Raw genomic sequence first — 17,201 nt, forward strand, 5'->3', positions numbered from 1 at the left:
TTCCACAGTTAGGGACTTGTATATGATTTGTACTGAAAAGAGCATGGCTTTTCATTTCAGCCTGATGCATATCTATCGAAGCAACAAGAGCATTCTTGTTGGTTTTGATGACATCAAAATGTGGGCTTCATTGTTGACTGGAGAGAACCGGGGAACAGAGTATGAAAGCAATGTTTGTTTCTCTCTATATTAATTTCACATATGAGATGTGTGGTGACAGTCACATGACTCCAGCGCAATAGTCCTGAAAAATGGAAGGACATCTTTCTAAACAAGAGTTTGACATTCTCTGATGGAAAAAATTACACATCTTAAACTCCCTTATCATACCTCCTGTATTTTGAATTTTCAAATTCCAATTAGGACCTAATCTATGTTTTGTAAGACATTTTACATCTTCACGCATACACATGCCCCAGAGGAGGAACAGCTATTCGGCTGAGAAAGTCCTACAGAAGGAAAGCAGTTTTCTTTTCTAGAAACAGTGCCAAAGTCACAGGAGAAGCTTTTATAGTTAAACAAAAGCTTGCTTTCGACAGAGTCCCAACCTGTGTGGGCTCTCAGGCATCCACACGGGGCTGCTTATACAAACCAGCTGATGTGCTAAACAATAGCTCGGTGCTGGGGAAGGAGGGGGTATAAAATGAGATAGCTCTGCCTACAGATTAAATTAAGCTTGTCAACAAGATTTTTATTCTCAAGAATTTAGGATAAATGTGATGCTCATTGGAAAGAATGTCTGACCACTTGAGACGTGAATCATTAAGACTCTCATAGCTCTGCATCCTCTGGCCCTGATCCCCTCCTCTGTGTTCACAACTGACAAGCTGACTTGACTCACAGGGAAAACAAAAGCAGAAGTGGCATGTTTAGCTTCTTGGCTCTCAGAATGGGCTTTTCTCCCCATACATTGGCCTGGCAGTGAGCAGTGATCAGTGCCATGCACCAGATTGCACAGTGAAGAGGCCGAGAGGCGGACAGAGCCAGCTCAGTGATGACAAGAAGGTCTCTATGCTCGCGGGTCTCCTTTGGCACGTGTGCCCAGGGTTCGGCTAAAAGCAGATGGCATGTGGGAGGGAGAACTCGACCGCACAAGCTGCCTGTTCAGACTCGGAGCACCTATCATTTGCACTTTGACGTCACTGCATCAGGAAGAGAACAAGAAGAGGCTGGAGAGACACTCCAGGACACTGTGCTACATTGAGTCATCACCACTGACACGGTCAAAACATTATTCTTTATCAAACTTGTGATTCAGACTTTATGGTTAGGTAGGAGTAAACCCAACCTTTATCTCAAAAAGCATCCTGTAAAAAGAAGAAGTTGTGCTAGTGGAGACTGTGCTTAGTCACAACGCGTGAAGCTAAATGCTCATTTCAACATGCTAACATGCTAATGTCTAGCAGGTACAGTATCATTTTTATTATGTTTACCATTTGTATTTAATGTGTTCGCATCCACATTGCCAATAAAAACTAACCTAAAAATAATCTGAGACTGAGGGTAACTTCAGTGGTTTTGAAGTTATCTGGTCATAAATCAAAGTATTGGACAAATTAAGATGTTGATATGATTGTGGAACTAACAAGGAAAGGGTTTATCAAAGCTATTCCCATTCATCTTGAGACAAATAAGGTTTTCTGATTCCTATGAGGAAATTAATGTCTAAAAAAGGTTTAATCTTTTTAGTTAAGAGATTTCAGTCAAAACCACAAACATCCAACTTGTGGTGACGCTACAGGAAATTCAGTCCAATTCATCATTTGAGGATTATGATATAATCATTTTGATCACAATCCATTACATTCATGTAGATATTTCAGTCTGGACAAAAGTGGTGAACTAATCAATGACATAAATCGTCAGCCCAGATTATAATAAGACTGATTTTGTTTCTTAACATTATTAAGCAAGATACGTAGTTCACAAAGTCAAATGCACTCACACCCCCTTAATTGTTAATGTTCAATACCAGTAACAACCTATCCTACGTTTTTTAAGACATTTAATTTGAACTTTCACTTCCATATCCTTAGAGGAGGAAACAGTCATAGCCATTCAGCTGAGAAAAGCCAACAGGAGGAATGCAGTTTTATTTATTTCTAGAAACAGTGCTAAAGTATGCCAGTCATCTCAATGTCAGGTGTTAGAGCTTAACAATCGTGTGCTCACTCTCATACAAATCTGCTGATGGAGTTGTGGGCACATCCCACTTCTCAACCCAGACTATGACATCATTAAAACCTGGACTTCCACTGATAGCCGTCTTGAGCGACAGCTGCAAGAAATAACTCACTCCTTCGCATGGCGTCACATTCAATGCTACTCTAAAATGTCTTGATCCACTTCAATACTTATTGCTTTATATCCTAAAACAATTGTAATTAACATGCAGAATGTAGTAATTGTTTGGGGTCCTACCTTTGAGTGAAGTTTAAGTGTTTTCTCTGCTCCTTGATCCTTTTTTCCACTTGTTGCAGTGAAAGCAGACTCCTACTCTCTTCTCATCTTGTCACAGATTCACATCATCATCACCTGTTCCAGCCGCTCTGTTGTTTGTGTCCCACCATCAGTTTAAAGCAGGTGACAGGCGCGATAACAGAGACTCACGTGGCCCAAGCTTGGGTCCCAGGGCCTGAGCCTATAACAATAAAACCATTGTGAAATCCACACAGAAATATAACGTCATCTCCACAATGATGGGGAAAAAAATGAAACTGGTGAAATGTCATGCACTAGTTGGTGGATCAGGTTTAGATCGACTGCAGCTTGCTAAGAGAGAATTTCTTCTCTCTTTTTTTTGTTGTGCTTTTTTTCATTTGTGCTGTTGATTTGCAGAGCGTGTTAGGGGGTAGGTTACTGACCTTGTATCTCCACTCTGGCTGGCACGAACGCACACGCTCTCACACAAAGCGTTTCTGTCTGGAACAAAGTCCGTCCATTGTCCATTGGAGGGCACAGCTTCCACACACATGGAGTAGCTTTAACCCGTCACATTCAAATGATTGGATGGCTTCTCCCTCATTGATAAAATCGTACATTATTAGCCAAGACCACGGTGACGGTGGGTTGAGTATTCAAAACGTGGTGATGGTTTCAAGCATTTAGTAAAGGAAAACATTTGTAATAACAATGAAAAGGGTCATCATAAATATTAATTTATTTTAAATAAATACTCATATGCCAAAAGCACAATCACATCAAACATAAGCTGTAATGTTACATGAACATGTATAGTTTATAGCTAATATTACATTCCACAGCACTAATAAGGGCACCATTAATAATGGGATATTGAATTATTTCACATGTGCATGTTAAACAGACCTTTGTTAAAAAGTGCATACAGATATATATATTTTTTTTTAATTGTGCATATTTGTTCTGTGTTTCTATCTCAACAAGTCGTCAAAAACATTATACATATTTAAGTGAGATATGTTCTCAATTGTTCACATTGATTTGTCTTCAGTAAATGAATATTAGGAAATAGACAAGACAGTGAAGACATATTGTGATACAAAAACGTTGGCAAATGTGACGAGGCTTCCCTGTTCCTTTGGAGGTTGTCTTATAAACTTGAAACATTCCTTTTACAAAATATGTTTGTTCAGTCAACTTCAAAGCTAAGTTGTACTACTGATCAGTAGATATTAACTTAATATAATTTGTCTAAATAGCTGGCTTTGTTATACGTTTTACAGAAAAATGCCTAAGACAAAAAGGAGTGTGTAGGAAAACCCTTTTTTGCAGTGCTGATAGATAGAAAATAGAGTTGAGGCATAAAGATATGACAACAGTTTCATGTACACTTATGAAATGTATAGATTTGGAAACTCATTACTGAGGTAATATATCAAGTGTGAAGTCATTTCTCAACCAGACTGTTTTTAACTAGTCGCCCCCTGCTGGTCATTATAAAGAATGCAGGTGTAAGGCAATGCAATGTCTTCACCTTCCGGACCCGGACGTTGCCACTAAGTCTGCACACATTTTCTGTGCATTTCACTCAAAATCACCTAATGGTTGTGTTAAAAGAAGAGAAAAAAAGGCTCACTAAATTCAATAGGCTCAATTTTCTACAAACCATGAATATTTGCACAATATTGAGCAGCCATTTAACTAAAAGTAGTTGAAATATCAGTCTGGCCAAAAGTGGTGAACAAAGTTGCATACTGACATTTCCCTGGTGCTAACGTGGCTAAAACGACCTTTGAGTTGAGGCAACACATTTGAGGTCTTGAACAAATTCAATCAGTACATCAGGGTGGTTGTTTGTTTGTATGTCCATCTGTGCACAGGTTACGCATCTTTGTAGACATACCCTATACTGTACCTACTCACACCCATCTCTGCTTCATCTCCCAGGCCCTCTCATTCATCCAGTCCTTAGTTTTGCTAGCAGCTGAACGCTCCGCCCCGAGCACCAAACAGAGCCGCGCCAGTTTGGGCCGGTTTCTCTCCAGGTAGTTGTGGGTGTCTCTCTGCAGCTGGTCCAAGGCTTGAGGTCGGCTCTCATCCAGGGACACCATAGCACTCAACATGGGGTTGAAGCGGAAGTACACGTCTGGAGCTAGCAGATCGTCCAATAGGGTGTGGACCCCCTCGGTGTCAGTAGCACTGCTGATCAGGTTGCTGATTTTGGCCCTCAGGCTGGTGGAGGTGGCCGGTCCTCTCTTGACATTATCAAAGCGGCCGGTGCCAAGGGACAGCACACATTGGAAGGGCTGGTTGGGCCACAATAGACGGCTCTCGTGGATAGCCAAGGCACAGGGGTTGTTCAGGATTATTCCTCCATCCTATGAATACATACAGAATCAAAAAGTGTACAGGACAAGTTTCCAAAATGGGCATAGCTCCCACTTAAAGGTCCCATGTCATGGCCATTTATACTGATCATAATTCCATTGTTGAGGTATACTAAAATGAATGTATATTGTGCAATTTGTGTGTGCCCAGGCTGAGTTCCACGGTGTCTTGCTGTCTCGTCGACCCCACACCAGTGAGCCAGCTCACAGTGTCCCGCTCCTCGCAGCAGCGAGCCTCGCAACGTCCCGCCGAGTGTGTGTGTGTGTGAGGAAGTCCGCGGATTGGTCCAAATGTAACGGCTCCGCGGACGTAACAATACCCGAAATACGTCACTGTACCCAAGAAGTAAACAATGGAAAAAGAGAAATCCCCAACGAGGCGTTCTGGGGCAGCATAGACAGATATTTTCTGTGTTAGAGTTTTACTCGCTACAGGGTGTACTTTGAGGGTTTGTGACTCTGCAGACCGTTTAAATGCATAAAAACCTTCATAACACACAAGGGGACGGGTAATAACCAGAAAAGCATGACATGGGACCTTTAACATCAAATGAGGTTAAGGATCTTAAATGATGCATGTACTTAAAGCTTGCATTGAAACAGATACCAAAGAACAATGTAATGATGCTAGGAAAAGCATTGTTGTTTAAAAGTGAAAGAGGGTTCTGCCCCCCAACCTACCTAAAGTATTTTTTTCCCTTATCACACATTTACCACAAATATTCTCTATCGTTAGTTGTATCATTTTGAGACTTTCACGGAAATCCTGAACAAAATAATGCAGAACTACAACAGTTTCCTACCTGGTGAATGTCACTTTGTAAAGGAAACTCCTGGAAGTATCCTGGGGCAGCTGATGAAGCTCTCACTGCCTCCCACATCTGGCAGGCTGAGCCTCCTGCATAGCGGCTGAGAGAGCCTGGTTTGTGATTGTAGTTGCGGAAGATGAAGGCCTTCGGACTTGTACCCCAGTTTACCACTGCACTGACTGCTGAAACCTGAAAATGCCAACAATATAATCTGTAAAAATAAAATCTAAACTTGTGCGAACTGCAACTTTAAGCAAAACAAATCCTGTTAAATGTTTTCTGTAACTCACAGTAGTGGGCTTTGCTTTAGCATTTTAGGCAACATTAATCCAACATTAAATCATCAGTGCTTTCATGGTAAATTTGTAAAACTGAATCAAATCCACCACCATTGTGATTGCATTGTCTTACCTTGGGACTCAACTCATCTCTGGCCGTTTCGATAAGTATTCTAGTTCCCATCTTTTCTCTAATCAGGATAAAAACAGAGCATTCAGACATGGTTGTGTTCTCTTTTTAATATGTTGATAATTTACTTAAATCACTGCAGTGTTTATGTTATTAACATATATTCATTGAATACCGTAGTATTTTCTCCCAGGTCTCAGTGTTGTAATAAGAGTGACTCCATCCCATCTTCACGGTGCCAACAAGCGGGTTCTGCCGAAACACTTCAGAGCCAAAACGTTGATACATTTCAGAACACTCCTCCAGAGAGAAATGAGCCAGACCCAGCATGAAGGCCAGAACAGCACCTTACGTAAAGACATGCAGAGAACACCAGTGAGATACACGCTGAAGAACTGAGATGTTGTAAGAATAATATAATGTTGGTATATCTGATCTTTGTTACCTGTGCTCACTCCACAGATGTAGTCAAACAGTTCGTGGATCTTCCTGCCTGTCTCAGCCTCCAGTATCTTTAATACCTGCAAAGGCACCACACCTCTGGAAAAAGACAAAATATGACATGTATTATATAAAGATTATAATGAGTTGAAAAGGTAGAGTAAGTATAAAAGTACAAGATCGAGACCATCTTAAAGAGTGCTCTGGGTTATAATAAAACAATGAATTGATTAAGCGATACTAGACACAAATATATTTTATACATATATCACTGTTAGATGAAACACAATTTGAAGACTTGATGGACATTTTGTTATTATTTTATGGTGTTTTTTGGACATAAAAAAATAATTACTCCAGCCTATTATTGAGAAGTACACTAAGGGATTTCTAGATACTGAAAATAATCACACATTGCTGTTCTGGTGCTGATCACTCTGTAATGTGATCAGCACTCATTCATTCGAAATCTTTCATTTGTTTTACCTTGTGCCACCACCATCAATTGAGAGCACTCTGATGCCACGACCTTTGACTGGATCCATGAAGCCGATTAGCGCCATGCTTTCTCTCAAGGCGCTCTGGAGCTCTTCATTATCTCTGAAGGTCCGTCTTTTCCTCAACAATGTGACTGCAATGTTCTCCTGTAAAACGGACACACACCTTATGAATTTACTGAGGTCAAACTATGATTGTTAAACATTTGTAAATGTGATTTATTACTTCCAACACACCTGCCACATTACAGCTTTGCATGATGGGTAACAGATGAGGTGTTCATTGAGTGCGGCCAAGCAGGCAGTAAGATCTTCTGGGGATGAAGTCTGGGTCAGAGTGCCAATAAACCTTCGTGCCATTTCCTCTGCCTGCCTCCGACTCAGGACAAACTGAGAACATGCAACCAGATATTAAACTCATGTACATGCAAACATGTTTGGTTTATTTGTAGCTTCTGTAACAGCACCAGCAATGCGATACAACTTAAAGAAGGGCATGTCAGAGCATGATATTTGAAACACAGTGTGCAGATTTTTAGACAACAATTCCTTTTTTGTTCAGTTTCTAACTGAAACATAACTAAACATGTCACCTCAACTTACCTTTTGATTCATCATTGGCTGCGGTGAAGTCATAGCAGGTCTGGGTTTACGAGTCTGTGTCAAAGAACCCAGAAAGTCAGGGATGGCACTTGTGGGATGTCGAAGGTAGTTTAAAAAGGATGCAGTCTTTGGTCTTTCAGATGTAGCAGAGCCAGGATCCAATGGCGTTATGAGATTACTTTCAATGTCCTCATCCTCACCCATTCTACTTTGACCAAAGAAAAACTGATTGATATAACCGCCTGTTTGGGAGTAGTTCTCCCCAAAGTTGGTGGTATTAATGCTGCTGTGGAAAAGGCCTCCAGTTTCATCGATGGCAGGTTCGTCTGGCACCAGTTGTGACAAAGCACTTTGAGTTTGTGAGGTAGACCGTGTTGAAAAGGGTTCTTTATAAGTGCTTTTCTGCTGCACAGAAATGTGTTCTCTCCTATACAGATCATGGTCTTCTTTTCCGGCAACCTTGGCACCAAAATAAGTATTGATGTGTCTTGCATAGTGTTGGTAGCTCTCCTCCCAGCTGCTGGAGACACTGGTTGGTTCCACTGTTGCTTGATTAGTACCTGATTGGACTTGAGGAATTTCAGCTTCCTTAGACTCTTTGATGGAAGGGTTTTGCATTTGTCTCTTGTTCAGCCTCCTGTTTGTCCTAGTGGAAGACATGGTTTCCAAATTGTCCTGCATTTGAGCTTTTGCAGGAAATGCTGAGTTAATGTGACTAGCAACGTAACTGTAGCTCTCACCAAATTTGGTTGCCAAAGAGCTGATATGAAATAGTTGCAGTCCAGAGTAGTCCTGTGTGGAAGGATTTGTTCCTGAGCTTTCCTGTGTGTCTGTGCTTTTTATGGGCTGCGTTGTGTCTTTGTCCTCCGATATATTTCGCTCTCTGGCCGCCCGTTGACTTATACTGCGCCTCTGTGATCTGCCAAGATGTTCTGGAGTAATGGCAACAAGGCTGTCATTTTCAGCCAAAGGTTCAACATCCTTTCGCTTGAAATAAATGTTAATGTGTCTGGACAATCTTTTAAATGATTGACCAAAACGTCCTCCCAGTGAACTCAAATGAAAACTCTTCTGAGTCTCTTCTAGGATCCCAATTGGAGCTTCAGGTTTAAATGTATTCCTATTGGAAGATGAGTAAAAACGCACAACCTGGAGATGATTAAGTTCTTTGTTAAAATCTCTGAGGAAGTTGTTAGAGGCAGAGCTTGTATCACTGTGGATCACATTTTTTAAAGTAGTTCTTTTTGTGAATCTTGATGGATGCGGAAGTGTCAGCAGTGAATATCTGTGTAGGTCCAGGCCGGGCGGTGTTCTAGCGAGACAATGGTACTTTCTAAGGAGGCTCATTAGGTACCTACTTTTGCAGTATGATCTCAAAGTCTTGTTCACAGAACTCAAACACAAGTTGGTGCCGAGGTAGCGACCCATGTTTGACCTGATGTGGTGCCCAGTAATCAATCAAATGTCACTCTTGAGCTTGCATTGATTTATGTTGTAGCATCGTCTTTAACAGGAATCTAGGGAACAACACAAAACAGAAGCATTAGAAAAAGTCTACAGCCATAATAGCAGCTCTATGACACTATATTGCCAAAGTGATCCTTTGAACATCTGCTAATGTCAGTATTCTAACAAGCGCCATTACAATAACAATGACAATGTAGCATGTTGATTTTCAGAAGATTTAATGTTTTCCATGTTCACAATCTCAGTTTAGCCTGTAAGCATGCTAACATTTGCTAATTAGCATTAAACAAAGTACCGCTGAGGCTGATAATTGAAATTGAATGTGTTGGTCCTTAATAAAAAATCTAGGAATAAATACCATTCATCCTTAGGGGAACATACTTTCCTGAATATGTTATGATCCAAACATTGCAGAGACAGTTCAATAACAATAACAAATGTCTTCTTGCTGGTGGCACTAAATTAAAGTTTGGGGATCACTTAAGTCAAGTTATGCATTCTCCATGTAAAACTACATGCACAATAACTTACATCCAATAATGTATAAAGAACATGATATTTCAACAAATGAATGAGCATAATAACATATAATAACATTGGTAATTGTTTTATCGATATCTCCTCTTTTAGGAGCAAAAGTCACTTGTAACGGTGTGTGTTTTCAGGGTGAGCTGATTGTCTACAAACATTATGTTACACTATAACCTTGCACTTGCAGCTTTTTCTTAGAACTGTGTCCCATTATAAATGTAACATGAAACCTAAGAGCAAATAAATCAGTGAACATGACATGTAAACAACTCTCTCCCTTCTGCCCATTGATGTCTGATACGGAAATGTAAGAACATAGATAAACGATCAGTATATGAGTGAACACCATGACTATAAAATAAAGTGCATTAAATACAAGTTTGGTGGTGCCTTCACAAATAGAAACAGCTTGGCAATGCACATACAACTATATTGTTTCCACTTACAGTAGGTAGGTTAAGGTCATGAAGTAGCTTAGCGACTCTAACCTTGACAAGAAATGAAAGATAAAGTCTCACACTGAAGATTTACCTGAAATGGAACACCAAGTTCTTCTTTCTTCACATTCCTCTTCAAGCAAATCTATGTTTTTTCTAAATCCAGCGCACCACTTTTGACAAACAGTGAGAACCACGATGTCTTCTTTGTTTTGATTCTCATTGAAACCTTCTGCCGTGCCATGCTTTAATCCTATTGGTTGAACTGGGCTGGGGGGCGGACTAGCATGACCAATGAGCTGTTAGTCCGCACAGGCTTTATGTCACGTGCTGTCACTGTTGACTGAAAGCATGGAAGCACAGGGCTAACATTAGGGAGGGCTGACAGTTCAAGGGCCTCAGTTTGATGTTATTGGCGTCTTACGTCACACCACACACCCCTTAGAGCTGGGTATAGGCCACAACATGTGATACAAAAGAATAACAAGTCTGTAGTGGTTTTTAATAAAATGCATAATGTTTTAGATTACAACCTAAAAAGTAGAGTTGAAACTATGGGTACTTAATTTAGCTTACTGTGCTTTCCTAAAGCCGAGTATTAAATCAGAAGTTATAAGTAGTTATAGCCATTCATTTGTAAATTAAGAATTACAACAACAACATTTCATTTCCATAACAACACTGTTAGCCCATTGTTATTCTGTTTCCCCAACTGTAATAAGAACATAACTGTACCCTGCAGTTATTGTTGGACTAATATATATATGTATTTTATTATTATGTATGTTTCAATATCCTGTGCACAGTATACACATAATTATCCAGTGATGTGCAGCCTGTAAAACAAATTTGAGTCATTTAGATTGCTGTTGTGGAAAAGATAACGCAATGGAAAATGTATTTAAATCAAACGTGTCTGCCTTATAGCATAGAGATTGTTCGTCAACATTACAACTAATTTAACCTTTGATTTGATATGCTGTTATGCATTGCAAACTCAGGGTGATACCAAAAACAATTTGTACCTGCTATGCCCCTCTTGCTGTAAGGATGTAAATGTCCCCGCTGTGGGACTAATAGAGGATTTCTGATCTGAACACCTTTTGAACTGGTCAAATGTTATCTGGACAATAAGCATGCCTGCCGCTTACCACAATTCCTGAGAAACAATTTCATTCTTAGGGCTTTCATATATTATGACTGACTATGACATCTAATGGCAGCTTCCTGACATTTCGGTTCTCTATCTGCTTGAAACCAACTGACCTAAGAGGCTGTGTGAAACAGAAAATCTCAATTTGCTTCAGCGATTTTTCTCTGTTCTGTAGAAGAACAATTCTCTCCACCGTCATGTTTTCTATGCTGTCAATATACCAATGTTCATTTTAGAAGATTGAGTTACAAAACGCAGAGTTTTGGAGGAAACACAAGTTTGAATAATTGATAGTTAGATTGTGTCAACCTTTCTTTAATATGCTGTATTCTTTGTCATATTTCTCTGGATACAGATGCAATGCTTAACATAATAGCCTGTAGAACTATGTTTTTCCTTGTTGTTTTCAAATATAAACATCTATTACGGTTGTAAATTCGTAAATGTTTTCATCATGGATGAAAGTATGTTTAATTAAATGTACAGTGTTACAAGTCATATAATGTTGCATTGGCTTCACAACACACACTTTTAATAAAGGCACCCAATATTTCCCTTCATCAAAGAACAGTCTTAAACATTTACAGATAGGTTTGTGATACAATGATGGTTGAAGAGGACAAACCATATTGGATTCATCCAGTTCTTCTTTAGGATAAATTAAATATATAAATACACTTTATTTTTTCTGTGCTCAGGAGTCATTATTGTTTCTTCTCACAGCGTCCTGTTTGGCACTCCTCCCCACGTCCAGTCCACTTTAAGCGATTTCTGGCAAAGGCTTCATAGCAGATTTCTGCTAAGGGCCTCACAGGTGACCACATCAAGAAGCGACCCACCCAGCCTAAGCCTGATGCACTGTACATGACTGAAAACGCTGGGACTCCACGGTGAACCTGCCAAAACAAAAAAGGTTAGCCAGACGGCATAACACTAGATTTATACTAATCTGCAACAAAAAAGAAAGCCATTTGAACATAAGCTTACCTTGTCATTCTCATCAATCACATGCATTTCCTTCATGGCCATCTCGTAGCTGACACCTTTGTATTTCCCTCCATCATAGTCTGGCAGGGAGATATCGATGAAATCTACTTTCTCAGGCCTGTTTGTCTGCATAAACTTAAGGAACCAGATCTCTTTGACGCATAAGGGACATTGCCCATCATACAGCACCTGAAACAGAGTAGGAAATATATGACAACAGCGTTTATTGTTTTTAGTTTCAACCCAGAATACTTCTTTCATTCAAGTGTACATGAGAACTAATAATGGAGAACATAGATTTCCAGCTGGTAGAGGTTGAATTCCTTCTTTTGTAACTTACTGCTTTCAGGGAAAACAATACTTTTGAAAAACTATATCACTATGTTACCCAGTCCAGGTTCATAGTATGTACTACAAAGTGTTTTAGCCATCTTTGTTTTAGAAGGGATCCTATTACTGCTTGACAACCAATGCTATAAGGGGAACAATGAACGTGGAAAACTGTACACTCCCTGAACCCAACAGAACATTTAAACACAATAAGAGATGAAAATAGATATATCACAAATACAAAAAAGTTATATTTAGCATTTCGCTAATCAGATGATAACTTTTACTAAGGACATAATCAAGAACACTAAAGGTAGGACACGTGTAAATAAAGAAAAATGTAAACCCTGATAGCTTTCCATCAGTAAAAAATTATGACAAGTGACATGATAACAGGATTCTAGCCAAAATGATGAAAGCAGAGTATGACTCAGTAGATCATCATTCAGGTTGGAAATTGTTGGAGTGAGTTATTAGAAAGCTGCGCTATATTTAGCATTATGTAACACTGCAACTTTATATTTCCACTTGTATTAACGAGTCACGGCTGTCACTTCTGACGTGTGTAGCTGGGTCTTGTGTTTCTGATGACCCCTAAGGAACATGACATGTCACTATAAACTATTGCCGCTCAGCTAAAGTTAATACGGTTTCACGTGACAGGACGCGCTGCTGCTGGGCTCTGCACGCGCCGGTGCTCCAGATTCACAACTTGTATAAAGGTGCTTCAGATACTGAGGTGAGGTTTGGCTTTTGCTCAATTTATTTTGAACATGTCGTTTCTCTGCTGGTGTTAAAGCTATATGTATGGGCTTAGATATGTCTCATAATTATTTGTGTGAACATACAAATAATTTGTGTGTAAATATGTGATTTGTAAATGAAAAACACCATCCACAAATGCATTTAAAAGATTTGCAAACTCACAAATACATTTGCAAATGTAAAACGGATCTGCAAATACACCAAATATTTTTACAAATAAAAAAAAGTTCTTTAAATATCTCTTTAACATTTACAACTTTCGATCAGGCATTTGTGAATCCATTTTGTATTTGTCGACCAAAAATGCGCTTGTGGAGCTCACATTTCTGCTCGTAGATCTAAAATCTCTGCTCAAATCTCTGCTCCGCCCGCAGATCACAGACAAAGTGAGAGAGAGAGATAGAGAGGGGGGGGGGGGTGCACCGGTACCGGCGGGGATTGTTGTTAGCTTCTGGTGCGCTAACGGATATAAGAAGCTGTTTCTACAATAATGTGGAGGGATAGTTCTGTCCTGACCTTTATAATTATTAGGATAAATAAAAACAGGTTTGAAATCATTCCAATGTATACTATAGGACAGTAAACCAAACATATTGTTTAAAACTGGAGATTTAAAAATATGCATAAATAAATGTTAACTGGTCAAATAAGATATAAATGAACCACAAAAATAAAATAAGTTAGCCTACAGTTATTGGCTATGGTAGGTTATCGGTTATGTTCACATACTTATTTGATTAATAAAATGCAAACCAATCTTTTTCATATGGGTGTTTAGAGTTATACCCCCTAGATCTAGTCTCTAGTAATTGGGGGGCTCAAAGTACACCAGATTGAAGCATTTTACTTTAAAATGTTAAAATAAATCTTCCCCCAGACCACCCTAGAGTTAAAGTTAAGTTAAAGCCTTTTATTGTCATTATACACAGAGTATAACGAGATTCAGAGTGCAACTCTGTCCCGGTGTGCAAAAAATACAAACAAATACATAACACTAAAAAACACGGCAATAGGACAGACAACATACAATCATACAGGGGAATAAATAGTTAAAATATTGATATAAAAATAGTATATAAAGTGCATTAAAAGTGTGTGTATGTGTGAGAATGGTTACAGTTATTGCATTATTTGTGGTGGTTGAGCAGCCTGACGGCCCAGGGGATGAGGATGTGAAGTCCACCCCCCAATTAAAACATGTTCATGCAATACTAAATACATTTGAAGCCTTTTTATATAAGCTGTCCACCATGTAAATACGTTTCTCTTTTTGTAGTGTATTGGTCTTTTGTAGAGGTTTTTCATTGCCAGCTAAAATATTGCCTAGGGCAGCAAATTGGTCAGAACCGGCCCTGGTGTCATCCCCACAGCACCCCCCATTTGAAACATGTTGCCACGGCTATGAGCACTGATGGCTTAAGCCAGGGGTAGGCAAGTAAGTTTGGCCGTGGGCCAATTTTTTGCTGAGCCGCAAGATGGCGGGCCAGAACATAATCAAAGCCTAATTCAAGGAATTGATTTTGGTAAGAGGGCGCAGCGCCCCTGTTCCCCGGTTCAGAAAAAAACTCTGATATCGCTGATAAGCCTCCCCATCAACACTCTGATGCGCAGTCAGATCCGCTGATTGGTTCACTGATGATATAAGCGCCCAATCCCGAGCCTCTGGCTAGACCCGCCCAAAGGGAGGCTCGTCCTCTCTAGCCCCATTTCAGTCCCAAAGCCAGGGCTATTATCTGTATTTTAACAGACTTATCTTTTAAATTGAGGTGTATTTATTGTTCTCTTCAAAGTTTATTTTTCTCTGAAATTGTAGGGAGGATGGTCTTCCCTTTCCTCAATGGACGAGCCTCCACTGAGTAAAGTAGAGTTATTAACTAGCAGTGTTATTTAACATACTTTTATTCTGATAAGTATTGTCAAGTTCTCTGGGTTTTTGGCATTTATTTGAGTGTTTGCCCACATTTGAGAGGCTTGAGGGACAACTGGAATCCTTTTTCCTTTTCTTTATTTCAACTTTTCAAGGACACATTAGGATTCTTTCAGGTTGAAAACCTTTAAAAAATACCAAAGGACAAAAATAAATCAATTACAGCAGTTTTGCTTTGCAATTTCATATATTATAACCTAAATTAATCAGTAACCAAGTATTTTACTCAAACTCAATGTATTTAATAGTTAAATAAGTACTTTAATTGACCTGGTTCCCCACAACCACACATTTGCCATATGTGACCCACTCTATCGAAATCAGTCGGAAGTCGCAACGGCTCATTTCAAAATAAACGTGGATTTGCGTAAAAAAATAGTTTTTCGGGGATCGGGTGTTTTGTTTGATTTTAAATAAACAAAGTATTGGCTTTCAGAATATGACATTTTTATTTCCAAAATCACACGATAAATACATGTTTGAAGCTTGTAAAGGGAAGATGACAGCTCTCCCTCGCCACTCTGCTCTTCCACAGCGCCGCTTCCCCTCCCTCCGCTGACATTATGAATGTAAGCGGATATGTCGGGACAGAATTTATTTTACCGGACAAATTTGAAACTTACCGGTCATGTTTCAATAATAATAAGAATTGTGTAGCAGAGTTTCCGTTAGCAGGTAATCACCGGACTAGGACCGGATATGCTGATGTTTAAAACTCAGTTAATGGGGCTCATTTTTATATTGCTTCAGTTTATAATCGTTACAGATCAACAAATTCAGATTCATTTTTCAATAAATGATTCCACAAACAACAAACAACATAATTATTACATTCAAACAAACTACTTGTAGTAGATGAAGTACATTATTCAAAAGTTTACATTAACTTTGAATAATAACACGGGAGAAACGGATGCTCTCTTTTCCCCTCTCCCTCCCTCTCTCTTCTGACAGCCCGTCAGTTTCTCATGCAGCTCGTTAAACAGTGGGCGGGGCTTCAGGTGATCATGCAGAGCTGCTTGTCTCCATCAGACTCAGCAGCTGATCTGATCTCTCTCTCGGGTCCGGTTACACTTCACTCGCGTTTATGTCCATATCGATCAGATCCAGCTCTCCTGATCGGCCTTTATAGAGAGCACCGATCAAACTATTAAGAGTGAATATCGGCCGATAATGACCGGCGGCCGATCGATCGGCGGCTAACGGAAACCCTGATGTGTCGGTCCTATGTTATAAAAAAAAATATATATATATTTTATTTTTGATTCTCAAAATTACGGGCTAAATATTATTGCTGGCGGGCCAACAATGGGCCGCCTGTTGCCGACCCATGGCTTAAGCTCTTATAAAAGAAGACCCTTCATTCATTAATGCTTGTGTTTTTTCTGTACAGTAATATAATAACAAAGAGAGAAGCTTACCTTGACACCTGCAGGCTTAGAGCTGAAGGTGCGATGCTGAATTCTGCAGAGTGCAGGAGCCACTCTTACTGTGGAGTTTAAATAACTTGGTAATCTGGTTAAACATGCTCTCATCGGGGAACCATGTGCAAACACACGGAACCTACCAAACCACATCATCGAACTTGCTTTGACAACTACTGGCTGCTATCTCTAGCTAACAATAGCTAATGTAGCCAACTATGCGTGTTACACAACAAGCAATTGTGCAACAGAGGTCAAACGCTGATGTTGTTCAGAACAAACGCTCATAAGTATATTTCGCTTCCTCACATTTACCTATTTGGTGAGAGAAAGTTAAATGTAATCCAAAATGTTAATCAATGTTGGGAGAGCAGCAACAGACCATGCAGCAGACCAGGGGGGTTATGTCTGAAGAGGCGTGGTCAGTTCTACGTCACTTCTGGGTATTAATCTGCTGCGAGAGGTCCCACTCTGCTGCTTTTTCCTAAGCCATGTCAGTGGACCAAAGGTGAACTACCCAAAAACAATTACTCACAGGAGATATTGTTTATTGGCTAATTGAATATATATAAAATAAAGGGGCATCTGTTTATTAGCTTGTGATGTATGAGAAT

The 17,201-nt window shown here is 39.6% G+C and overlaps 2 protein-coding genes across 2 annotated transcripts; both read right to left on the reverse strand.

Moving 5' to 3' along the window:
- Positions 1–2,341: 2,341 nt before the first annotated feature.
- On the reverse strand, positions 2,342–11,351 carry LOC117543020 (calcium-independent phospholipase A2-gamma-like). The gene is made up of 9 exons (XM_034211012.1): positions 10,096–11,351; positions 7,567–9,083; positions 7,201–7,353; positions 6,953–7,110; positions 6,471–6,565; positions 6,201–6,372; positions 6,029–6,086; positions 5,612–5,806; positions 2,342–4,799 (listed from the first exon to the last, which is right to left on the reverse strand). The coding sequence occupies exons 2-9, from the start codon at positions 8,992–8,994 to the stop codon at positions 4,341–4,343; spliced, it is 2,718 nt and encodes a 905-aa protein (XP_034066903.1). The 5' UTR covers positions 8,995–9,083; positions 10,096–11,351; the 3' UTR covers positions 2,342–4,340.
- A 102-nt stretch (positions 11,352–11,453) lies between these two features.
- LOC117543021 (uncharacterized protein At5g50100, chloroplastic-like) lies at positions 11,454–16,992 on the reverse strand. The gene is made up of 3 exons (XM_034211013.1): positions 16,585–16,992; positions 12,142–12,330; positions 11,454–12,050 (listed from the first exon to the last, which is right to left on the reverse strand). The coding sequence occupies exons 1-3, from the start codon at positions 16,741–16,743 to the stop codon at positions 11,859–11,861; spliced, it is 540 nt and encodes a 179-aa protein (XP_034066904.1). The 5' UTR covers positions 16,744–16,992; the 3' UTR covers positions 11,454–11,858.
- Between the last annotated feature and the right edge of the window lie 209 nt (positions 16,993–17,201).

This window comes from Gymnodraco acuticeps, unplaced genomic scaffold (assembly GCF_902827175.1).
Source record: "Gymnodraco acuticeps unplaced genomic scaffold, fGymAcu1.1, whole genome shotgun sequence".
In the NCBI taxonomy this organism is placed as follows: Eukaryota; Metazoa; Chordata; class Actinopteri; order Perciformes; family Bathydraconidae; genus Gymnodraco; species Gymnodraco acuticeps.

Coding starts and splice junctions, on each gene's coding strand:
- LOC117543020 (XM_034211012.1), bottom strand. CDS start 8,994: ATGGGTCGCTACCTCGGCACCAACTTGTGTTTGAGTTCTGTGAACAAG. Junction 6,566..6,952: donor ATTGATGGTGGTGGCACAAG/GTAAAACAAATG, acceptor GTCTTTTTCCAG/AGGTGTGGTGCCTTTGCAGG. Junction 6,087..6,200: donor ACCTGGGAGAAAATACTACG/GTATTCAATGAA, acceptor TATCCTGATTAG/AGAAAAGATGGGAACTAGAA.
- LOC117543021 (XM_034211013.1), bottom strand. CDS start 16,743: ATGATGTGGTTTGGTAGGTTCCGTGTGTTTGCACATGGTTCCCCGATG. Junction 12,331..16,584: donor CTAAGCCTGCAGGTGTCAAG/GTAAGCTTCTCT, acceptor ACTCTGTTTCAG/GTGCTGTATGATGGGCAATG. Junction 12,051..12,141: donor TGATTGATGAGAATGACAAG/GTAAGCTTATGT, acceptor TTGTTTTGGCAG/GTTCACCGTGGAGTCCCAGC.